Source organism: Phalaenopsis equestris, unplaced genomic scaffold, assembly GCF_001263595.1.
Source record: "Phalaenopsis equestris unplaced genomic scaffold, ASM126359v1 Scaffold000002, whole genome shotgun sequence".
NCBI lineage: Eukaryota > Viridiplantae > Streptophyta > Magnoliopsida > Asparagales > Orchidaceae > Phalaenopsis > Phalaenopsis equestris.
Genome location: NW_018164444.1, coordinates 76,756,979 through 76,783,709, shown reverse-complemented (window position 1 = coordinate 76,783,709; position 26,731 = coordinate 76,756,979). Strand labels below are relative to the sequence as shown.

At 31.4% G+C, this 26,731-nt stretch overlaps 1 protein-coding gene across 1 annotated transcript in view; it reads left to right on the top strand.

Moving 5' to 3' along the window:
- Positions 1-26,731, top strand: part of LOC110021984 — a 34,698-nt gene that overhangs the window by 6,637 nt on the left and 1,330 nt on the right. The window contains exons 8-12 of the mRNA XM_020720737.1: positions 969-1,082; positions 2,975-3,057; positions 16,159-16,210; positions 16,302-16,388; positions 16,462-16,496. Of these exons, the coding sequence (XP_020576396.1) occupies positions 969-1,082; positions 2,975-3,057; positions 16,159-16,210; positions 16,302-16,388; positions 16,462-16,496 (371 nt within the window). The remainder of the gene's footprint in view (positions 1-968; positions 1,083-2,974; positions 3,058-16,158; positions 16,211-16,301; positions 16,389-16,461; positions 16,497-26,731) is intronic.

The following is a 26,731-nucleotide window of genomic DNA, read 5'->3' as shown; positions in this document are numbered from 1 at the left end:
TTTTTCATCCAAATCATAAATTGTTAAAGCTGTTTGTATCCATTCCCCCGTGCATTGAATGGTAAACTTGTTCTGGCATGCCTGCAGGATGATTATGCTTATGGCTGACGTGTACATGTGTCTACAGGGATCTATTTTGAACTCGCTTAATATATTTGTGCCTTTTAGGCCGCGGCAATGTAGAACATTTAAAGTTAGCTTGTCCCACCTGTGACTTTGGCTTTAGCAAAACTAATGACATTTACCTCTGCAGTTCTCATTCTACATGGTTTGAGTTGATTGATGAAGCAATATGATTTCTTATCTTTTGGCAGGCCTGATCTAGAAACCTATTAAGCTATAGCTTTGGCTTTTAAGGAGTTATCTTTTTTTTTTCCTTGCATTTTAAATAGTAGAGCTTCTTTTTGAATTTATTCAATTTTTGATCAGTTATATTATTTCTTTAGAGTTTGGAACTGGAAGGTTTTTGCTAGTCAAAAAGATGCTGGTTGCTATTCAATTTCACACAATTGTGCTCCAAATTTCTTCACATACCTAATCCATCCCCTAAACTCGGAAATTCAATCACACCAATTGCTAATCTGCGGTCTTTCTTATTCCGTATAATGCTATTTAATTATAATTGCCTCTTGTTAGTCGCAGCATGGTTTGTTGTTTGTACATAGTTGTCATGTTTTTCCATTTTAGCTGTATATCATACTGCTGACTAAGTCCATCTGTTATTTCCGTGAAAGCTCTTAAAAAATGTGTTATATGCTTAGTTCTCACCACTGAAAATTTGTCTTTTCTTGCCCTTTTGCATTTCTTACCACTTATTAATTGCTTAATTTATATGCTATTCTGTTTGATCATGGAACTAGTTGATTGTTTTTATCTGCATAATTTCTTCATCACACCCTCCCACACACACATATAAGGCATATTTTTTGACTTTGCTGATTCAAGTTTTTGTCAAATGTTTCTTACAGGAACTGGTCTCTTTGCGAAAATCAGCAGCGAAAGAATCTATTAAAGATCAAAGTCTTCTGAAGGATATTAGTGAACCAAAGTCTAGGCGGAAGAGAGCTCGAGTTACAGAAGAGGTAGCCCTTTTTTCTTGCTAGACTATTATTTTCTTCCTGCTGTCATCAGGCCATTGTTCCTCAACATTGTCATAAGCCTGAAATTGGATGCCACTTGCTATGTTAAGCATTGGTAATTATTGCACAGTTCTTGTTAGAGGCTACTTATGTAAGAAAATTTTTTTTTCCAGATGGTCTGAATTCCCCTGTGTAAGATGGGGTTGGGTAATTATCTATATTTAAGAAAATTCTTATAGTGAACATTCATGGGTCTAGGGCCAGAGGTAGAATAATGGTAATGACACTGGAAAACTAATCGTTTTAGAGCACAGATCCATTGGAATAGTGTAAAATTATTGGAGCAACAAGCACACAGCAGACATGATTTATTATGTTTGAGTATTGTTGAAGTTGCGGAGTTAAGCCTTGGATATGCTTTGGCAAGATGGCCATCTATGCCCCAGGCATTTTTCACCGTTTATTGTGCTGAAGCTTTTTATGCTATGTAAGATAGTTGCTTACTTTCTAGCGGGAGTAGCATGAGCCCATAGACCAGTTTAAAGCTGAAGGGCAGCGGAGTGGGTGTGCTGGCATTTTCTTCTTTTACGGGGGTTCTAAAATGAATGGCAGTGATAATGACTGGAATTAAACATTGCTTCTCAGAAGTAAAGTTAGTGGTTTCCTTATGGAAACCATTGATGTACTAATGTGCTTTTAGATTGATATCGAAAATCCAAGTACCGTGAGTTGGATATGGTGGGTTATAGATGGCGGTGAGGGTGCTTTTTTTTTAACTCTATTGTGCGAGATTGTTGGATTGTGTAATGATCAGAGAAGCCCAAAATACACAGTTATTTTTCTAATTTCATATATACCTCAAAACTTTATATATTGAGTTCATTATAAATAAGCAAGATGGAAACGACAGATTTTGGAAGTGAAAGGAAAAATAATTTTGTAGTGATTTGTCCAGAAGGCAAATCAGGTTACTCTGATAATTAGACTGTGATGATCATTTTCCATTAACCCGTTTAAATAGATGTAATGATGGTGTAATTGCATGCAAAACATTGTTGAGGCAAGTTAATAATACGTGATGATGTTGAAAGCGAAGTACCCCTTAGCAAGGAAAAATGCATTTTTACCTTTTCTCAACCATCACCACGTCACATGAGCAAGGATTCAATCCATCATCTGCATTTTTTGTCCCTTTATTTGATTGTTTATTCCACTTGTTTTTTTAAAAAACTTTTTGCTAACCTTAAATGATTTTTCTTTACTATCTGTATCATTCTCTCCATCTTTACATTTTTTATTCCCTTTGAAAATATTTATTCTCTTACTAGCGTCAATCTCCACCTCTACCCCTTTTATTTTCATTGAAGAGATATATCATTTTTTTAGCTTAACCGGGTGCTTATATTAATATATTTTGAATTACTTTCTGTGGATGCCCATAAGTTAGCCGTTACTAGCTGACCTCAGGACATTTTTTTAAACAAATAGATTAATTTGAGTTTTCTGTTGAGGAGGAAAATGATTATGTTTCTGTGCCCAGCCATGCTACAATTATCATGTTTTGGTTTTTTTTCCAGTCGTCTTTTAGCTCATAGAATGATGATGAAGCTCGCATGATCAATTTATTAATGCTAATTTAGTTGTTATACCAACTCAAGCCAGTTCTTCTGACCTTCCTTAAAGCAGGCCTTTCTTTTATCATTTATTATATTCCCTTTGCTTTTATTTGGTCATGTGGTTGCTATTTTAACTCCCTTTCTCCTTAGTGCTCTTTCTGTGGTGTAGAAATGAGTGGGCGGGAGGAAGAATATGTAAACATTCTACTGGTGTTCTTCTCTCCCGTTTTTGTATATGTTTCCTGTGTTTTGATGTTTGTTTTCTTGTTTATTTTGTAGACTTTTGAAACACCAAAGAGAAGGAAAAGTAACGAGAAACTTATTGGTGCGAAAATAAAAGTTTGGTGGCCAGATGATGAATGGTGAGATCACATAATTCTTAAACGATTGCAATTGAATTGCTTTTCATTTTCTGCAGCATATCAGTGATTATGATAACTTACTTTTAAACTTATGCCTATTATTGTCTTGAATTTTTTTACAATATCTAATAAATATTTTTTTTTTAAGAATGGGATGTTTATAGAAAAATTATGAATAAATATTATTAAAATATTCAAATTTAATATATGTTAATTTTATCATAGAGCTTTTGAAAATGAAGAGATATTAGGAATATTGTCGGCAGATTATATTTAAAATTTAAAGGGCAGGTTTTTAGATTTTGCAAAGATTTTAAGATATCAATTTATAAAATGCAATCATTTTTAACTGCATCCGTCTACTTTAGCTTTAATTTTTAATCCTTTAAACGTTGGGACTATTTTTGCTGCCATTTTAAGAGTCCATGGATTAAATTCGACCTTTTTATAGTCTGGGACAGGAATGACCCCTTAAAAAATGGTCTGGGACAAGAATGACCCTCTTAAAAAAAATGGTCTGGGGACCATTTTGGTCATTTTTGTTTTTTATTTATTCAACTTTTTGTTGTGTCATCTATCTTTTGGTGTTCTCACCCAAGTCTCTTGAGTCTATTTTTCTCTTCATTATTTTTTGTGATGTTTTTATATTTTCTTACATATAATCACCTCTTATCTACTATTTGTACTTTGCATGACACTTCTCTTAAAATTCTTAGTTTTGCCCCGGCCAATTTCTATATTAATGACTTCTTTATTTCTGGTCATTAAATAGTAATATAACTTTTAAGCATTTCTGTTCGTTCAAACTATTATAACTTGTAAGCTTTCATAATATTTTTCTTGTTATTTATTATTTGGGTACTCTTTCTCCATTTTAACCTCCCTTTATTTTACAGAAGTTATATTGTTATCTATGCCTCATTTTTCTTTATAATGAACCCAAGATTCTTTAACTAATCACATCCAAATTTCACTTTATATTCTGATAGCAATTGTTATTAGTCTTCATAGCACATCATTAAAATTGCATATTATATGAGACCTTTTATTTATATATTCTATTTTTTTTAATCTTTTAAACATTTCTTCAATGTTTTTAACATACCATTTATTTTATTGAATCTTTCACTTATGTATAATTTGCCCGTCTGCAAATACATTAACTGTAGAACTTCATTTTTAAAATAGGTTTTGTAGCATCTCTGTAATCTTTACAGAAGGATACAATCTTTGTTGTTTGGCGTGGAGGTCGTTTTCACAGCTTTGTTTTCTAATCAATTTTCACAATTCTGTGTGGTTAAAACTTGTTTGTTTTTTTTCTTAAAAAATTCTATGGTGAGAAGCAACTTTTTATGATTAGATCTCCTAGAAACCTTGAATGTGGTAGCTTTTTAAGAAAGCTGTTTCGAGATTTTTTTCTTAAATAAGAAAAAAAAAGTAGTAGTGATAGTAGTTTGAAAAAAAAAAAATCACAATAGTTTTATAACCATTTTTACAAAAAATCGTTTGCCGATTCAGACAGACTCATAATGTTGATCTTTGATGTAAACCTAACTTGATTAGGATTTTTTTTTGGATCGTTTCACAGGTACTTTTAATGCTAGTCAACTTTTCATCATACACATCAATGATAATTTAAGCATATTTTTGAGATTGATTTCTTTATAACAACAACAACAAAACCTTAATTCCACTACGTGGGGTCGGCTACATGAATCCTTTTTCTCCATTGCGTCTTATTTAGTGTCATATTTTCATTTAGTTTTAGTAAATTAAAATCATTTTTAATACAATACAATAAGCCCTTCCTAGGTCTACCTCTGCCTTTGTTAACGCAAGTCGAATCTAAAACATCTAATCTCCTAATCGGATCATCAGATAGTCGACATTTAATGTGACCAAACCATTTAAGACGACTTTCTCTAATTTTGTCCGTCACAGGAGCTACACCAACCTTATCACGGATATATTCATTTCGCATTTTGTCTCTAAGTGTAAAGCCACTCATCCACCTAATCATTATCATCTCAACAACACTTAACTAATCATTATGCTTCTGTTTTAAAGGCCAACATTCAACGCCATATAGCATTGCAGGTCTCACCACCGTCTTATAAAATTTTCCTTTCAGTCTAAGCGATACTTTTCTATCACACAAAAGGCCCGAAGCATTTCTCCACTTCAACCAACCAACTTTAATTCTACTATTAACATCCCCATCTATATCACCATCGCTTTGAACAATGGACCCAAGATATCTAAATCGTTCGCACCTTTTAATAATTTGATCACCCAAAGTCACACTTCTGTCATTAGAGCTATTACTACTAAAATCACATTCCATGTATTCAGTTTTAGTTCTACTTAAATGAAGGCCTTTTGACTCCAATGTAGACCTCCATAATTCAAGTTTTTCCTGGGCTTTTTCTCTCGTTTTATCCACGAGAAGGATATCATCAGCAAAAAGCATACACCAAGGTACATCCTCCTTTTAAATCTTTAATTTTGTGCAAATTAAAGATTGATTTCTTTAATTTGCACAAAATTACTTTCGTAATACTCAATTATATGCGCTCACTTGCTGAATAAGTATGATTTGAAGATTATTTCTTTGGTTTCAATTGTTTTTCATTGATTGCTTTAATTAAGATGTGGGCCATAATTGATCTTTCTAGCCAAAATTAATTTTTTTCTTCAATGTCTTTGTAGATTTTCCAAGTTAGTTTTTCATTGGTGTCTCTTTAACTTCATTGTATTTTTCGCAAGTTTAATTTCTTTATAGCTATCATAATCTTTTAAACTTGTCTTTTTAATAACTGTATCAAATCACTTGTACAATTATTCCTTTAGCATTTGAAAATTCTTTTATAAAGATCTGTGAACCAAGTTGCTTCCTTATAACCCATATCTCTTAATTGCCCATTGATATTTATATGGATTAACAAATTTCGCCTTTTGGATCTTCCTTCAACTCACTTCCTTTTTTGATAAATCTAGTTGTTACAATCAAGTCTCTTCTTATATAGGATATATTTCTAAGCGTGAAAAATCTTTCTTTTGTGCTCATTCAGCCTTGGAAAGCAACTTTATTTTGAAACATGTTAACGAGCAACATGCCCATTTTTTCTCTTATTATAGAAGATAGGTCCCCATTTTGTTCATGCTTGATGCATACTTTTTTATACCTTCCAAAGGAAAACCTTTTGTGGAATGAACTAGGTTCCCTTTCTAAACTAGTTTGCAACTTAGAAATAATTCGTTCAGCAGATCTATCCATCACACCTCATGTTTTCTCTAGCTATTCATTGAGTTTGTCTACAAATATATGCCCACCATCTCTAATTTCTTTTGAGCTTGTGGTTACTGAAGGTATATTTGTGATGGCTACAACTGGTATAAAATTAGATGTCGCGTTGTTGTCACGATTATAAATTTTTCTCTTAAAAGGGTTGAACAATTTTCTTATGGGCTCGTATTCTAGCATATCTAGCTGTAATGAGCTTCTCATTTCAAAATTTTGTGAACTTGGATGAGTTGTAGCCAAACAAAAGTTTGGCAATGGTTTGTGATGTAAAGCTGTGGAAAAAAATGTATTCGAAATGACCTTAAGTTTGTAGAGTTTCTGAGCTCTTTGTTTTGATATCTAGAGTTTTAAAATAGATTTTTCCCATATGTCCTTAAAATTGAATGAACATTTTATCTCTTCTTGGTTGTTTGTTCATCAGCTTTTGCTCACAATGAACTTAAAAATATATGTAAGGTGCTTTCTCTTTTCTTATGTAGCCGTGTGGTAGTGTTGAGGGAAATTATTCCTTTTTGTTAGTACCAGTGTTCAATCTTTTGCTTAATAAATAATTATAAAAAAAGTACTGGCAATTGTAAGTGCACTGATTCAATATTTAAGTTCTTTCATGTAGGCAATGTTTTGAACTGAAAATAATTTGAGATATCATTCTTTCACTATAATGAATGGTTAAAATAACTTCTTTTTTTTGCATTGTGTTATGAAATATTGATAGATTTTATAAAAGCATTTGACGATTATCAAATCTACTGCTTTATAAGTATGTGCTACTGCAAAATATTTACCAAAAGCACACATACCATTGCAACATATATATTTAAAAAAAGCTTGTTAATTTGAGTGTATAATTGAATTTATTAACTTTTTACTGAGTGCTAAAATACAATGTAAACTTCTTAGTTAAGGCATGAGTTAAATGGGAAGAATTGGAGAGGATTGGTTAGTATTTCATTTTAACATTTATGTAGCATTTATACAATCCTAGGAGAGCTTTTAATTGATAACATATAAAATCATGGAAATAGTAATTATAGTAGTCCAAGAAGTGATGATGAGTAGGCGGAATAATAATTATATAATAATTACAATATTCTCATGAATATCAGGGATGGTACTAATAATCTCACAGATGTTTGAGGTGGCATGAAAGTGGGGCTCTATGGGAAGATTGATGGAGGCGCGGTTGATAGATATTGATTTTTCAATAAGCCCCCTCAAATGAATGAAGGATGTTGTCCATTTTAAGCTTGCTTGTCAATTTTTTAAATATTATTTCTAATAATGTTTTTTGGTGAGAATATCATTTGTGGCTATAATTGGAGTATATATTCGACTATTGTTTTATTTTTTATTTATTAAGCATGTCCATTTCAATATGCTTTAGATATTTAGGTCTAAAATTGATGGTTGATTTGTTATCATAATAGACATTATGGGACATTTCTATCGAACTTTTAAATCATTCAAGATAATTTCCAATCCTAATAGCTTGCTAGTTCTTTGTCGTAGATGTAAATTTGACTTTTACGTTAAGTCATATGACTGCATTTTATTTTTTTATTTTTCCAAGTTAATAGTTTGTCTTATAAAAATGTGCGATGTCCTATAGTTGATATCTTATTAACCATAGTTCAACATAATCGACATCTTGATAGGCTGCATAGGTTAGTTCTACACTTTCTATAAGAATTTTTTATTTTTTGTTCCTCAGATATTATAAAATTTGATTCACAACCCTAAAATGTGATTCTTTGGAAATTTATGTGAATTGACCCGTCACGTCAATAACATGGGCATTGACATGCCTACTCTGCGGTAAATAAATGAGTTTTCTTTCAAGTCATTGATAGGAGTTTTTTCTGTGACTGTCTTCTGTATCAACTTCAATGCATGATTAAATTTAACAGCTTGAGAGCTTGAAATATCAAGGCTTCTTCCAGAATATGTAAAGAGCTAGTAAGCAATTAAAATTTTGTTTATGTCCAAATCTTGTATCATTTTTTTCTGCCCTTTACATTTTAAACAAAATAACTAAAGAAATATCATCATTTGTTCTTCTTTTGTATAAAAACTTCTTTTTATTATACATCTAACTAAGAAGCTTTTCTTGAAAATAAATTTCAACTAAATGATTGAATCATACAACAACGCACTGGCTTATTGATATTGTAAAATCAATTAATATATGTGCATATCATGATAAATAGACTAATATTTTATTTTAATTAATAAAATTAAAACATGCTTTTGTGTCATCAATTAAAAAAGGGAAACATGTGTTTATCATTTGGTAAATTGACATTTATAAAAATTCTTATCTTATTGTAGTATATCTAGTTTTTCTTACGATACATTCGCTAAAGGAGCATATATTAAATTTGTACCACTTAAGTTATATTCATTGTCAGTTTCTTTTCCAAACTTTTTTCAAATTCATTTTTAGTTATGTTATATGGAGCTGAAGTCCATCATTATTCATATTTATGTTTTTTTTGTAGTTCTTTCATTTTTTTAGTACCTTGTATATAGTTTTACTTCTAAAATTAACAATGCATGAGATTGAAATAATTGTTTTATCTGGCATTGTTTAGTTATGTAAGGATTAGAGATCTTCTTGCAATCATTCAATGGCAAGTTGTATCTTTAACAATTTTAATGCGCATAGACATGAATATATTGATCATTGCATTCAATTTGGGGTAAGAATTGTAAATTATCATAAAATAAAAATATAATCATCCATCTTGATTTTTTATTAAATATAATTCTACATAATTGACATCTCGATAGGCTCCAAGAGTCGGCGGTTGGGTGACAACTAACCACACTTTATATAAAGTTGTTTTTGAAATTAGCCGGAATCTAGAGAATTTCATATACACAAAAAATGAACGAAGGAATGGAATACATTTCTATTTTACATTGCATTTGATATTCCTCTGACCAAACATCGGGATTTTAATGAATTATAAATACATTTTTATGTTACACTGCATTTGAGATTCTTCTGACCAAACATCTGGATTTTCAAAACCACTGCTAAAGAAATGCAATGCACTTTTTTTGCAGCTGACCAAACAACACCAATTAAATTGTTATTTTTTTAAATTTCATTAAACTTAATTACAATTCACAACCATGGTATTTCTAAACTAATTTCATAACATAATGGCAACTTAAGCTCCACATTTTTTTAAATAAAATTGAAGTTTTAAAATTTAGGAACAGCATAACATAGAATGACATTTTAACATTTTACCACACTCATGATGTAGACCTGATTTAATTACTTTTGTACTTTTATTTAAATAATTTCTTACAACCTGTCATTTATTATTTTAACCCAAATTCATAGCAAAATCTCCAATTTCGTTAATTTTATTTGTACCCATAGCATAGGTTTATAATCAGCTTACAAATATGTCATCATGATTGTCTGTCTGTTTAATTTCATTGAACTTAATGGCAATGTTGATATTTTTAAATTAATTTTGTAACATAATGACAACTTAAATTCAAGATTATTATTTTCTTCATAAAATTCAAATCTTAAAATTGGGGGAACAATTTATATCATAAAGCAATATCTTAAATCTTTTTCAATAAAATTATTAAAATTTCTGCTTATTCTTACTTCAAATGTACTTCCTCTATATTGGATTTGGCACAATCACTGATTATCTCATCATCTTGATCTACAGTTTCCTTACTCTTTTTGACGAAATTTTATAGAAAATGAACATCTATATCTTGGGTTGATCAATTTGAGTAAATTCAAATCTATTAGGAAAAAAGAAGAAATAAAGCCCCTTTGACATCAAATGACACACCCTTTGGCCATGCCTATCCAATCCACACTTGATGGGGTTGCCGCAGGCACCACACATCCTTGTTTCTGCATGCATGATTTTGTTCTAGATGTCTTTATCTTTGTTTCTTTCTTCCCTTCCTTCTCTCTAATGCGTTTCTTTCCTGAATTTCCCTTGCTTTCTCTCTATTGTACACTCATCTGCTCGCCCGACACCTCTTCATCACTCCTATTCGCAAAACCCCAACATGCTGTCTAAGTTTAGTTTTTTTTTTAGCATAATTTGAGTTTCACAACAGGCTTGCATGTTTCTCTCATTAAAGTTGTGATGTAAACAATGTACTTTAGCTTAACTATTTCCTTAACTTCAAATTTTTGGAGCATCATTATCTTTAAAGTATTGATACCATAAAAGTTATTATTTGTACAATGGTTTCTTGAACATAAGCTGGTAGTGCAAAAATTTCCCCTTAGAAGCGTGTTTTATAAATAATGTATGGGAGCCTAGATTTTGTTTGTATCCTATGCTAAGCATTACATTATAGAACTTATTGAATCAAGCCCTGGGAGATTATTTCAAAATATATTATACTATTTTTAGTTTACCAATCTATTGTTCTATGTTTGAACCAAACTTTGATGGGATCTCCACATATACTTCACCGTATCATCATATTTGAAGACATCTTTCCATGTTTAAAGTTGTGTAATGTGAGGTTCTTCATCAATGTTTTTTTTTGAAAAAATCTCAATTTGGCCTACGCCTCAGTTCTATTGAGGCATGCACAATTTAATTAAGTTTTTTTTTTCTTAAAATAAGTATAAGTAAAGTAATCCTAATAAAAATTCCTTAATTGTATATACAATACACAATTGAAAATGCAATTGAAATTATTACTATCAACATGCCATTGTTTTAAAAATCTAATAAATATTTTTATTAAATAATATAAGAGAGATGATTGAGCTTTAAGATGAGGAATGAGAACAAGGCTAAAATTGAGAATGAGATTAGAAAAAGCAAATTGTCATGCTGATGTTTCTAATGATGGTTCATTAAACGGTAAGAGTGAGACTTTTAAATTTAGAAATTCTGACCTTATTGATTTCTTATTTTCTTAATTTGATAGATAATGTTGCGAGTGTGAGAGAGATTAATTACATAGAATTTATTTTGAATTATTATACTTTGTCTTCCTTTGTTGTTTGTGTAACCTTTCTTATTTATGATTTTGATGTTTGATGCCAACATATATCTCCTTATTTTTAACAATTTATTACTTTTATCATATTAGGATGTTAAATATGTTATATTTTATGCTATTAATAGATTATGATTTTAGTATTTTATTTCTCTTTATATATTTTGAACTTAGTATAGAATTTTTTGTTTTGCGCGATTTGCTGATTTTGAAGCATCTTCATCTCTTGGAAGAAAAATGCCTCAATATCTAATTGCGTAATTTTAAACTTTACGTTCTTCAATTCAAATTATTGAATTGTTTAATCGTTTATATCTGTTGATGATAGAAGGGCTATATGAATGTTCATGTTAGTTAAAATGTTCATGTTAGTTAAAATGTTCATGTTAGTTAAATGAGCGATAATTAATTCCATATATTTGAATGTTGCCTTGTGTCTCTTGTTTGACTTTATACTTTTCGAGTGAGTTATCCTATTTATATTCTACTATGAGGGTGCATCTATACCTTTCCTTTTATTTTTGTAATGTCATCAATTCCCAAGTTTGTTATATTGACGGACTTTCATTTCCTCTGTCGTACTATCATTCTAGTTCTCATTTTTTAAATCCTAGAAGATGATTTTGGGAACATAAATGTCATGGAGTCTAGCAAGGAAGGATTGGTGGTGATGAGAAAGTTTTATATTAATGATCGTTTATTGTGTTAGAGATTTTTAGTTAAAATGCCTTTGTTGGTAGGCTCAATTGTTTTTGCAACTAGTTCAGCGCCGGGGATTGATTTAGTTAATTATAAATAAAGATATGGTCTCTACCACCTTGAGGTATTCATTGAGCAAGGAATCTCTAAATTATCTATTGTATTATTCTTTTTTCTGAAATATTTAGATCCAATTAAAAAAAGTTGTTGCTTCAAGTCCTATATTTTGGCCATTTTTCTTTCTCATTCTCAAAATTATCTTTATAATGAAATTCTGCAATATTAATATTTTTTAGAATAACAAAAGAAGGATAACCAATACAGAGGAGTTTGAGCCGTTTTGTTTCCTTATTAAATTTAAAGGTTTCAGGAATGAATGATAATATAACAAATAACATGGAGCTTCTTTGGGCTTTTGGTACCTTGAGGTGGTATAGATTGTTTCTTCTTTTTGTAAGTCTAATCATCCTCATCAGGCACTCTCGTAATTTGTAGTCTTTGCCTTGTGATCTTAGTTTTGACTTCATCGATTTTGATAATCACAAATTTTCTAAGACATTTTAACTTTCAAATATATATATATATTTGTTAACTGAATGAATACACAGGCCTCATTTATTTTCTAGAACTATGGATTTTCCTAATAATGACGTCGTCATATGGTCCTGTTCATCCCAATTATTGAATTTAGGATCGTCTTTTTGAGATTTGGTGCTAATTAAATGAGTCAATTTTCCTCTTTCCTTCAACTGTGAAGTAATTGCGACTAAAGAATTTTTTCCATTCAAATGATATGCTGAATGAATGGTTTAGAATTTTATCATTGAATTTTGGACGTCAATGTTGGTTTCAAATGAATCTGAGACTCGGTAAATATGGAAGAAAAAATGTAATAGTAATTGATTACTGAGATATTGGGCTAGAGATCAGAGTTCTGTAATGACGTCTACTAATGAGAAGATTAGGTGGAACGAAAAAAAATTGCAGGTATAAAGGCTTGTAATTTCAAGGCAATGCAGTAATGATGGGTGCTTCTTATAGAAATGCTAAGAAATTTCTGTACTATTCTTACATCCTAGTAGGAAGCATACAAAATCATGGTTAATAACTACACTAATCCACAAATTGATGAGTTGAAATAATTATAATCATCGAATAATTGTTGTAATTGTCCACAAATTGAGGAGCTGACACTAATAATCTAATAGATTATTGAGGTAGCTTAAAGTGAATGAAGATTTTTTTGGACTGTTGGTTTAGTGAAGCATTGATGTAAATTAATTTTTTCACATTAAATATAAATAATTAATTTATCTATCTTCAAAGCACATACAACAACAACAACGGCAACAAACTTTTTTCCCTGTTATTATTATTGTTGTCTATGGTTTTATTGGCCATACTTATTAGTTGAATGATTGTTTAATATATAAATATCATATCTGAAGAAAAAAATAAGGCCACTGAAGATGTGTCATAAGGCAAAAGGAATTCCTGGTCTTGATCATGATTCCAGGCATCAATATGGTTTATTCTCTTATATTCTTGTGAAATATACGAACTAAAAACTGAATGCATGAGTATAAAATAATCCTTGTATTAGACAAGATGTCAAATGGGCCATCAACTTACTATTTCATTTTGCAGTATATAATAGCACCTTCTATATCATTTTTACCATCATTTTTTCACCTATCCCAGCCCCTTCCTATTTTGTTTCTTACTATTTTATTAATATCTTTTTACTACTTTTTTGTTTGACTATAAAATTTGGCATAGAAAGATATGTTATTTTCTTACTTTTTAAATAAGGGTGCAGTTTAAGTTAAGCATGTCAAGATAAGTTCGGTCAGTTGATGATAGGCTTAGATGTTTAAGTAAGTTTTAAGTTATTGTTAGTTGAAGATAATTGTTTGGTTTCAATGTGCTTTAGCTCATTTTCTTTAATCACCATGATATTAGAATATTACATAAATATAAATTGATTAGCTCTTTGGAGAACTTAACTATGATCATGAACTTAAAGGATGATTAATTTTTTTTATAAACATTCAAATTACTTTTATTATGAGAATGTAGCTTGTTAAACGATAATCTTAATTACTTTGAAAATAATAAAGTTATGAAAAAATTAAAATTACAAGATAAGTGAAGTATAAGGTGAATTATGATTGTACATTTGATAATTATTATATTAGTTTTAACAAATTTTATTTAATTATCATTGGAGCTATGCTTAAGCACTGAAGCTTATTCTTTTTATCCATTTTGCTATAAGTTTGAGGTAAGATAATCATAAATTTCATGGCTTAAAGGGTTTCAAAATAGTCTGTTTGGGGCACTTGTGCTTCACTTGAGTATCAAACTTCTAACAAACAACCTCTAAGAATAGAAGAAACCTTTTTTCAAGAACACGATCAATGAGGTGAGTTTTACTTTAGATTGGTAAATAAAAAAAAAAGTTGAGTTTGAGCTGAAGATGATGTGTAAAGGAAAACCAAAGGTTCAAATGAGATACTTGGTGATATTGGTGTAGGCTGGCTTAGAGTTTTTGTTAACTAAGATAGGCGATTGTTCGTATAATCGACCATATATATAGTACTTTGATAGGAACGAGACAAGCTTCCGCAGGCATTATGGTAGAAATAATAGGTTCTATTCCACTAATATCAAAACAAAACAATACAATCCGAAAAATATAAAATATCAAACACATACAATTTAAGAGGTAAGAGATCTCTCTCAAACCCTAACTCTAAGATTCAAGAAAACAATCACACGTAACTTAAACATAACATATTAGTTCTATTTATGACCCACAATGACAGTTAAGAAATGACTAAATTGTCTTTTTTAGTCTTATGCTTAACATAAGTCCTCACGTAGTGGGATTAAGGCTTTGTTGTTGCTGTTGTATGCTTAACATAAGTCCTCAAATTATTTTGGGGGGCTCAGCGTCGTCTTAGTGGAGTACGAGGCGGATAGTTTCGTAGGCGTCGGTTTAACATACTCATGCCCCACTCTGTCCACCAATTAGAACCAAAGAAAAATTGGACTGTTAAGAAGAGCTTTCTACTATTGGGAGATTCTATTTCATTGGAGAATAGGAGAGGCTAATTATTTTGGTGAGCCTAATTTTTGTTTTTCTTATATTGAATCAGTGTTAGAAAATCATTCTCAAAATGGAGAATCTTTTTTTTTTTTAAGTTTTATTGTTTCCATCGAAATTGTTGCATATTATCCCAATGTTTGTAATTGTTGGCCTCCAATCTGGATACCTTAGTTTTGGACCCATTTTTTAAGTTTTCTAGCTTTCTAATAGCTCGGGTAAATTGAGTCAAATTTTTTTAACTTGTGTTAATATTAATAAAATTCTAGTAACCATGGCAGAACATTGAGCATTACAAGTGGAGTTGAGTTTGATTGGAGAAATTTTATAATTTTTTTATGAGAAAGCTTTAGCTCATTGAGTTATTTTGATTAAATGCTGTTTTAATGATATCGTTTTTTTATTTTCATTGTAAAAATTGTGTTTTTTGTGTGGTGAATGATGTGCAAATATTTTAAAATTTTAATCTCAAAATACAATTTAGTTGATGTGATGAGAAAGGGCATTGTGATCAAAGTTTAGTATAGGTTTGAGTTGCAAGATACTTTGAAGAGCCTGTATTACATAATCTTATTGAAGCAGTCATTAATAACATCTAAAAGGTGAGTCGTTACAAGAGAAAGTGTCACTTTTGTATTACTTTAATAGATTTTGTTGGTATAAATTTTTACTTCATGATTGATTTAATTTCTTTGAGTGGCTTATTAGAGTGGCTAATAAGGAAATTTGTTGATGATTCCAATGGTTGCATTAGTGTTTGGTGAATAAGAGTTGATAGGGAGTAATGTTACGAAAGCTAGAGTTTTCAATCGATGACTAACATTCAAGTTATACTTTATGTAAAAAAAGGGTTTGCTATCTAGGTCCATTACACGCAGTTGGAAATGCAAATGGTGAAGATGTTGAATATTATGATCTGGTTGATGATTCTTTTGCTTTTGTATTTTACATGTCCTCATTGTTAGGATTTTTCTGGCAGTTTTTATGAAGGTATTGTTGATTCCTTTGATCGAAGTACGAAGAAGCATAAGGTACTTGTCTGCTGGCTTATCACTTAGTTTTTCTTCTGCTTTGTGTTTCTGGTTTGTTTTTCTAATTTGAGGAAGCTGATCCTCTATGCAGGTTTTGTATAATGATGGTGATGTGGAGGTTCTGCTTCTTAAGAATGAGAAGTGGGAGTTCATTGAAGCTGAAACCAAGGCTGATGGGGTGAGTTAGCTGTAGCTTGTCTGATATACTTGCTCTTTTGTATGCTTACACTTTCAAATTCCATCTGGTGCAGGAAAATAATACCCCAGATATCATTGCTTCAGATTCGTAAGTCCTCTTTATTTAAACTTTGTTTTCCTGGTTGAATTATATGTTTTCTTAATGTTTTGGTCTTCCTTTTTTTCCCTCTTTATGATCTTATTCTATGCATGTTTTTGAGAGAGAAATATGCATCCAAATAGAAGCAAACATCATTCATGCTGTTATTTTTATATAAATTTATTTGAACTACGAAATCACAAATCTGGGGAAAGAATTGAGGAATACCCCATTCATGCTGTTATTTTTATATAAATTTATTTGAACTACGAAATCACAAATCTGGGGGAAGAATTGAGGAATACCCCATTGCGATTGTTTGGCTTAAAGATGATCCTATTTATAGAGTTGTATAATAGGTAAGAATTGGAATAAATAAAGCACTCAATTGAGAAAGGAAATTAATAAGACAACATAAATTGCATCAAAAACCTACTAATCAATACTTCACGTAGACTTTAAGTAATTACTTCATCGGCTATCCAATGCAAGGCCAAACCGAGAGCAAAATGGATGTTTCCATTTCTGCTGCAGCTGTCTTGTCATTCTTGGCTCTTCCCCAAATGTCATTTTCTGTGTAGTTTTCACCTTTGAGTGGCCCACCAACAATCTTGCCTCTAAATTCTACCAATCTATAAGGCTTATAGGGTAGAATATTTTTCTTTCCTATTCTAGAAAAGAAATGGCAGCAACTTTTAACACGCCCCCTTGAGGCAATTTTTAAGCATCCAACAAACTAAATTTGTCAATTAATTTTCAAATAGGATTCTAATCAATCCTTTGGTCAGAATGTTAGAAGGAATATATATATACATATATATATAACATTTAGCTCCATTTTGAAGTTTATTTTTATGAAGTGTCGATATGTCTCCTCATATTTGGTACAGTGATCTCTAGCAAAATTGTGAGGTACATTGATAGCAGCTTTAACAATATAGTATCATATGCGTCTTGATTGTTTTCTGGAGTTATTGGGGTAAATTCTAAGCTTGATTAATTCATTGATCCCATCATCCAATGTTTTGAGTTTTGCTTCTATGCTACTTGCTATTATATTCTGTTTTTTTGCTTTTCTAGGTTATAAGATTACATATATGTGCAAATCCATATGAGGATCATCCGCCTACTATATGCATAAGCCTAATTAGCATCAACATAGGCTTCTATAATTTTGAACTTTTTTCTTAAAGAAAGCTCCCTTAGGATATTTTTGATTTCTAGCAATAACATTGGTTTTTCACTGGGAGCATGCATGAGCTTACTTACCAAATTACAACAAAGGCTTTCTCAGGCTTGGTATGAGCCAAACAGATGAGCTTTCCCATCAACATTTGATAAATTTGTTTACTAGGGAACTAGTACTAATGCGACTCAAATTAACATTACAATTTGTATGAATCTCGATTGATTTGCTTTCAATTAAATCAATTTCTTTTAAGTGGTCTTGAATGTACTACATATTTTCATTTCGAGAAGATATCCGAGATGCCCAAGGCCTTTAATTTTAAGTTGTTGTACTCTTTTTTTGCTGAAGGCATTTTTCTCCAAATTGGAGTTACTTATCTCTAAATCTTTGTTTTGTGTAACAATGATATCATCAACATGCATGATTTATGTGATAGACTTATCATCCTTGTATATGTCGGAATCAGCGTGATTAAAGAGCTTGTATTTGTGCCTTTATCGGCTTGTAATTTTTGTTTGACCCCCCTTTATATTGATTTTTTATAATTTGGAAACTATGCATTTCTTCCATGGTCATTGATACTTGGCGAGGAATCTATATAGACCTCTTCTTTTAGACATCATTCAAGAATATATTTTTAACATCTAGTTGGTGAAATATCTAGTCATGCTTATTTTTCTTTAACCAAAAAATCAACATGGTGTTAAGCTACGTCATAGAAAAAAAATGTTTCAGAATTGTGATTCCCATATGTTTGGGCAAATCTTTATGCAACCATCCATGTTTTTTATTTCTCGATTGATCCATCATATTGAGATTTCGCGGTGAAGTCGTATTTATCTTCCATTGGGGTGGCATATCTGTTGGTCTTTGAATAACTTCCATTTTTTTATTTCTTTTCAGGGGCTTTCATCTTCTCATTAAATTTTCTTGTTCTATCTTGGATTATTAGGAGCCTTTTCTGTCGTCTGTGTAATATCCATTTTTTGCTTGTCAGCGACTAAGTTTATTTTTTGGTCTCATTTTAGCCAATTTTCTTGAGGATGCTCTGCACATGCATGCATCCTCTTTCTTAGAGTAATGTGCTGTTCTTTACTTTTATCTCAAGATGAGTTTGAGAGTTTTTGGAGTTAAAATAGGATTCGTGTCGAGCTTTGAGAATGGTTTCATTTTTTTGGTAGTTTATTACTTTGTGAATAAACATGAAGCTCCCGAGGCTGTTGGAGGATCTAGTGGACACGAGTTTTAGTGATGTTAGTGTAATCATTTTTAGGATGGTTTCTGGTATTTAATACGTTGGAACATATTTATGGAAAAAAGTTAAAATTTCCTTTTCTTCTCTCTCCCTCTTAAATGAACTTTTATGAAAGGTATATTTTTTCTTCTAGTGGACATGAGTTTTAGTAATCTTAGTGTAATCATGTTTAGGATGGTTTATGGTATTAGTACGGTGGAACATTTTTCTGGAAAAGGATAAATTTATCCTTTTCTTCTTTCTCCTTCTGAAAGGAGTTTTTATGGAAGGTTTATTTTCAATGAAAGTGATGTCAATGGATACGATGTGTGCGTGCGCGCGCGCTTGTGCGTGTGTTTTGAAGGCTTAGGGTTTATATTATTCTTTAAAATTGTGTACTAAGTGACATATCTCAATATAATTTTGAAAAAAAATAATCACGAGACATGCTCAGGGAGTTGGTGTTTTTCTATGCAATTCGTAAGATTTGCGGGTCTAAAAATTACGGATTTGATTATTAAATAATTTTAGTTTATAATTTGATATAAAAATAGTTCTTATTTTATTGTACTATGAGAATGATTCTTATTCTGTATTTCTCTACACAAAGCCTGGACATACATGAACTTTTATGAAAGGTATATTTTTTCTTCTAGTGGACATGAGTTTTAGTAATCTTAGTGTAATCATGTTTAGGATGGTTTATGGTATTAGTACGGTGGAACATTTTTCTGGAAAAGGATAAATTTATCCTTTTCTTCTTTCTCCTTCTGAAAGGAGTTTTTATTGAAGGTTTATTTTCAATGAAAGTGAAGTCAATGGATACGATGTGTGTGTGTGCGCGCGCTTGTGCGTGTGTTTTGAAGGCTTAGGGTTTATATTATTCTTTAAAATTGTGTACTAAGTGACATATCTCAATATAATTTTGAAAAAAATGATCATGAGACATGCTCAGGGAGTTGGTGTTTTTCTACGCAATTCGTAAGATTTGCGGGTAAAAAAATTACGGATTTGATTATTAAATAATTTTAACTTATAATTTGATATAAAAATAGTTCTTATTTTATTGTACTATGAAAATGATTCTTATTATGTATTTCTCTACACAAAGCCTAGACATACATATCGAGATTTGCAATGGGATGCGTGCTACAAATTTCTACTATGTTGTTTCATTCACATGACATTGTTGGTACTCTCAGCTGCAAGTCGTTGCTTTTTATTGGTTTGGTAATACGAAGATAGGTGACATTGAAGATGCGAATGAAGATTAAGGGCTCGTTTGGGGTAGCTTAAAAGTGCGGCGACGTTTTTGAAAACGCCGCCGTGCTGTTTGGTTCCTGCATCTCCCCTGTGTTTTTAAAACCTACGTTTCACTGTTTAGGCTAAACAGTAAACACGGGCCTTTACCTGCGTATCGCGTTCGCGGCCTCATTTTTCCCTCATTGCCCTCGCTAGTCGCTAGGCCTGGATCATCTCCCTAGCGATCGTCGCCCTAGCCACCGAGAAGAAGGTGATTTTTCCAGAATCATTTGTTTTCCAAACGCACAAACCAAACAGCTAGCCAACTTATCCGGATCAGCTGCTCATCAACAAATTATTAGGATAAGCTGTTAGGATAAGCTGGATAAGTTGCAACCGCCCCAAACAAACCCTAAAAGGATGTTGACACAAATGTGGATGTTAGAGAAAAATAATTTATTATAATGATGGTTTTAGAGAAAATTAACTATGTGTGAGATTATTTGGAACTTTTGGATTCATATTTTATTGTCTTACTGAATTAGGAGTGACACATTTGTATTATCTTATTTTGACATCTTACTTTGATGTTTGTATGTTATTATTATTATTATTATTTTAATATAATGGGTTATTTTTGAATTTCACATCTCAAAATGTATTGTCTCATCGACAAATAACATCTTGATATCTGATTATGTAATTTCAAACCTTTAGATCAAATTTTATTTTTAATTGTTTATGATTGTAAACAAAGGCAAGACATCCAAAAACCTTAAGGGAAGACTTGAAATATTTGGTGTGTTTTGAAAGCATTTGGAAAACACAGATTTGAGCTTTGAGCCAAAGTACATTAGCTGGAAGTTGATTATGAGGCAGCTAGTGTGTTATCAAAGCGCAAAAAGCAATGCATTGTGAAGGCTTTATTTTTGGTTCAATGTGCAAAGAGCTGAGGCAAATGGCACTCTTATTAACACACCACTAATATGTTATATAAAATTATTTATGTATAAATACATTCATAAAATATTATAAAACGTAAAGCATAACTTAAATGCTGATATAAAATAGAAAAAATGATACCTAACTTAGAAGGCAAAATATTGAGTGTTTTATTCTTTTGAAAATTAAAAAATTGAAGTAAAATTTTTTGATACTAATTAAATTTTTTTTCTAAAACCTAGACTTTTTTGGTTCACCCTCATTGCCTAAAAAAAGAAGTATTTACATGCATTCCACCAAATTCATATGTATTTACATATCTAAATCAAAATATATCATGTAAAAATTAAAGATTTGTTGTTAGATATGTAAATACATAGGAATTGAGAGGCATGATTGAGTAAATTAAAGCTTAGGAGAAAGTTGAAGGAAGCCCCCTTGAACTCTTAAACATGACTATCCACTGTTTGTGCTCCTTTGAACACCAGACTGAACTCTTTATTTACTGTTGTTAAATCATGAATGAACCAAAAAGCTTTGAATCACACTTTAACAAAGCAAGGTGGCCGTCAAGCACTTTGCTTCACTTTGCAAGTGAATTGCGCTTCGAATCGTGCTTTTAAAAAAATTGGAGTTAGAAGACATGCAAATGTAATTGGAGTATTAAGGGGAAGTCTTATGGATTTAGCGACCTTTAAGAGATGTCCAATTTTTTGTTCCCTTATACCATTTTGTTGAGGTTTGTTGGGCAAGAAATTTGATGGATAATATCATATGGTTTTGGCAACTTTCAAGAATAAGGTTAAAATATTATATACCTCTATCATAATGAATGATTCTGGTTCTATCGGAGTATTAGATTTTAATTGTATTGTCAAAGTTTTTGAAGATTTGTTCCGCATCGTATTTATATTTTTGTTAAGTATAGTAGATACATGAGAGTAATTGTCAATAAATGTGATGAGCAACGCTTAGAGTTACATTTTGGCAGTTTGAATGGACCGTAGATATCACCATGCACAAGGTAAAAAAAGATTTGGTGGCTTTATTAGGTTTAGTTTTGAGAGTAGTTTTTTTGTCATTTGACAAACTAATAGATTTTACATTTGGTAATTTACTTATTACCTAATTAGGAAGGAAATAAGTTTTTAAGAATGGAAAACAAAAATTGCTTAACATTTAATGTTATGACATTATTTGGTCCCTTTTTCAAGGGATGAAAGATACTTTTTGATAGCAAAAGCATGGTCACTCTCTTTGGTATAATCATTAACGTAGTATATCTGACTTGACTAATATTGCCAATCTTCTTTCTTAAATTTTGGTCCTCAAATCTAGAAAATTTTGATGAAAATGTGGTTTTACATTTGTTATTTTTTGCCATCTTGCTTGTTCTTGAGAGATTGCAATGGTGATTCCAAACATACGAACCAGAAATCAGACAAAACTCAGAGGTAATTCTAATGGCCCATGTCCTTATATTCAATGATAATGATCCATCGACAATTTTGACTTTAATATTTCCAGGTTAGGGAATATAAGATTAGAATACATGTGCACGACCTACATTGTGATCCAAATTTTTTGAAATTTGGATTTTGGGCCTCCTTAGTAAAGCTAGAGCAAGAGAAAAAAATGGCAAGTTGGCAATTTTTTCTCTTGTTATCCTCTTTAAGTTTTTGCTTTTAGTGTCTTTGTTTGGAATTTTGGATAGATCTAATTTTCTAGCTTGTTGTGAAGTTCTATTTTATTTATTTTTTTGTTTGTGTGATTGGTGTTTTTACAGACATCATGCTAGAGTTACTTTCTTTCCATACATTGAGTCATGCCTTGTTTTTTTGAAGGTTCTGGTAATATGACCAGATTATTTAGTTTTGAGAGTACTTTTAATACCCGCAAGTATCATTTTTCATCTATTTCCCTTTTCTTCAAACTTCAACAAATGCTTCAATTGTAGGAACAAATGAAACCAAGGTTTCTACCATTGAATGCATAAAATTTTTATTGAGAATTGCAAGGGAATCATAAGTTTTTAATCTCTCACAAGTTTGATGTATTTAATTGCACACTCCCCACACTAATTGTTTATATTGATGATATTCAGTTCTTGCAAAATTCTGTGTTTGGTGAAGTAGTTAGTAATATTCACGCTTCTTTATTGGCCATAATACCACGCAATTTACAAAGTTGGATCACGAGCTTGGTCCGTAATTTACACAGTTGATTGACATTTTTAAAGGTTAGCATGCCATTTTGGCTTCCTACCAAATTTCTTTTGTGCTCTTGTAGGCCAAGTATAAGTTTCTAATATGTTCTTCCATAGAATTGATTAGCCATAAATTCAGGAAGCCATTATTTGCATCTCATGATAGAAAGGAAGGGTTGACCATTCTAGATTGACTCATGTTACCATTTCCGTAGCATATTTTTCTCTTTCTGGGATCAGCATTTGGATCGAGCAATACCATTGGAAGATCTTCCTATTTAATTTCTAAGAAATAATTTTAAGAGGTGAGTGTTTTATGTGGACTTCTAAATATATGCTATGGTTTGGTATGGTGGAGGGAGAACCTATCTTCTCTTCTTTGCTAGACCTGTTAGGCCCTTCTTGTAACCATCAGCAGTAGCTTAGGCAGCATTTAGCTCTTATCCGATAGACAAAAGGAATCGAAGTGAAATACAGAAGAATCAATTCACACGCAAATGAGTAAGCACCGTATTAGAATTGCATTGAGAAGTACTAAATTAGTGCTACCCGTGGCCTTAAGTCATCAATCTGCTGATTCCAACGCCAGGTTGCCAATCCCCATTGTTAATACAACCGAGTCACTGTGCTTGGCTGCCGCTAGCTTGCAATTAGCCCTTGATCCGTGAACAGTCCATCCCCCAAATACCTCCATTCAATAGCTTGAGTGTAGAAAAATTTCGTTTCTTATTATAGGTATCAAAGGGTTGCATCTTTTAACAAAATCAACAGGGCTTTGATCTTCATCTACGGTATTCAAAAAGCTCTTTAAACTAGTTTTAAATATTAGAAGGGAATAGAAGCTGAGAATAAAAGGTTGTATAATATATAGATTTAACATCTCACGTAATACGCAACAAAATGAATCAAGAATGAAGATTCACAAGATTGGCCCAGATCCTTTGGAATGGTTAGTGATTATGATGATGATAGTAATTAATGTCCTATTTGCCAATTTAGTACTTTTGAACTTTGTTATTCATGAATTGGCCCATAAGTTTGACAAGCCAAAAACTGTTGAATAAAGTGAACTTTTCGTTTTATTTAATATTTATTTCGAATAAAACATTTAATTTATTTTAAAAATTTGCCATCATCAAGGCTTTTTAACTATTTGTTATGTTTTTTTAAGTGATTGATGTATATCTAGATTTTGTTATTTTTTTTAGTTTTAGTTTTTAGTTATTTTCAAATGAGTACATCAACAGTGATTGGTTTTCATTTTGGAGTATGGCTTAATTCATTGGATTGGAAAAATGATATTGAATCTGGAAAAAAAAAGACATTCTGGAGTGGGCTATAAATATAATCCATTGGATTGGAAAAAAATGATATTTCAGGATTTTCTTAAACCTTTAGCTGAGTCCCATTCTCTGTTAGCATGAATGGGCTGTTGTTATAAAATCAGGGGTATTTATTTTCTTGATAATGTTGCAGTTGGATTTGTTTTTAGCATTGAGCTTCTATACAAATTGCAAACAGTGAATATTGTTGTCGGCTTTTGGAACAATATAATTGCATGTTTGGAGAGAACCAATATCTTGGATTTGATTAAACTCCATTGTTCGAATAGTGGATTATTTTAAATCTATCAGATAGGGAGACCTTAATATTCAGATCAGCTTATCCATCAGCTTCAGAAACCCTTTTAGAAAGATAATATGAAATACTAATCTCGATTGGCTTGTATTATTCCATAGTTTGGACTGCTTAATGAGTTGGAGGGGAGGAGCTTTTTTGAACATCTAAGATTTACAGTGGTAGTGGCAATAAGAATGATGTAAAGCGGGTAAGCAAGCTTAAAGTTGATTGCGTGGGGTTGATTTTTTGAGTAGGGTGGTCAAACAATTTATTGTTTGCGAACTGTTTGTGTTTGACTTGTTAAGTAGCTTGTGTTCGATTTATTTGCTAAGCGAACGAACCGAACATAAATAATTTTTTTGTGCTTGATATAAACGAGACGAACACGAAAGTTTTGTTCGTTCGTATTCAACTCGTTTTGGCTCGAAATTAATATATTTGGTCGGACATTTGCTTGTTACTTGTAAGTCCCCTTTGGTTTGGGGTTCGATTCCCCCCGGCGAAGGGTGAGGTACTCGAATTCTAGGCACACGGGGATGGTCGAGGCTCGTATAATAGCCTTCGACCATTCTTTTTAATATATATATATATAATCGACTACTATTTTTAAATAATTTAACTAACTACAAGGCTACAAAGGTTTATAATCAACTAAAATAATTAATTAAAAAATAGAATAAAAATATGTTAAAATCTATTTAAATGAATATTTTAATATGAATAATAAGATTTAAATCTAACATCCTACAACTATGTGACTAGGGCTGTCAAAACGGCTCGTTGTTCACGAACAGCCCGCTGTTGACTCGTGTTTGACTCGCTTCACAAACAAGCTGAACACAAATAATTTTTTTGAGCTCGATATATAAACGAGCCGAAAACGAACAATGATATTTTTTAACGGGCCGAACACGTGTTGAGCCCGGACTCGCTTTACACCTCTAGTTTTGAGCATACTTGTATCCATTTTTAAGCTATCAATGATTTCTTTGTTTTTACGCGATAATGTGGATGCTTGTATTGCAAGTTTCTATAGAATGTAAATACTAGAGATAATTCGCTTGTATGTGATAGTTCAGTTGTATGTCCGAGTTAAAACCATATAATTTGTTAAATGAGATTTCCAAATCCCGCATGTATCCTCTTCTTCCGTTCCCTTGAACCATTTTCCTCCTATTTTTAATACACGGAAAATTCTCTCATCTAATCACTATTCACACAGCTTAGAAGGTACAATATTGTTTTACATGGTTTTGAGTAGGGTGGATTATGAGACCATAGGTAGGGTTGTGAACGAACTGAATTTGAGCGAGCCCAGTTTTTTGTTCGTGTTCAATTTGCTTGAATTTTTTTTGGGTTCAAAATAGACTCATTTTTTAAATGGCTCGTGAATAGCATGTTTGTGTTTGTCTTGATTTGAATTAATTTATTATTTTTCATCTCATTTTAAGCTCAAATGTAGCTCGGACAATTTTAAAAATAAAATATAAATTTAATTAAAATATTATAACAGTGCTATTTATTTAATTATTTAATTAATTTGAACCAAAACAGCCAGAACATGATCTGAAAAAAAAAAAAGTCTTGTTCAACTCATTTATAAATTGAGTTAGGAAAAACTATGTGTTCGTCTTACTTACGTAATGAATGAATTAAACCCAAGCTATTTAGTGAGTCAAATGCGAGATGTCTGCGAATGGCAAGCTTTTTGAGGGCAGCCCTAATCACTGGTTTTCCCAATTAAGCTATTGGATATTGAGGTGTAACATCCAACTGCAAGCAGATTGACCTCCATTTCTTATATATATATA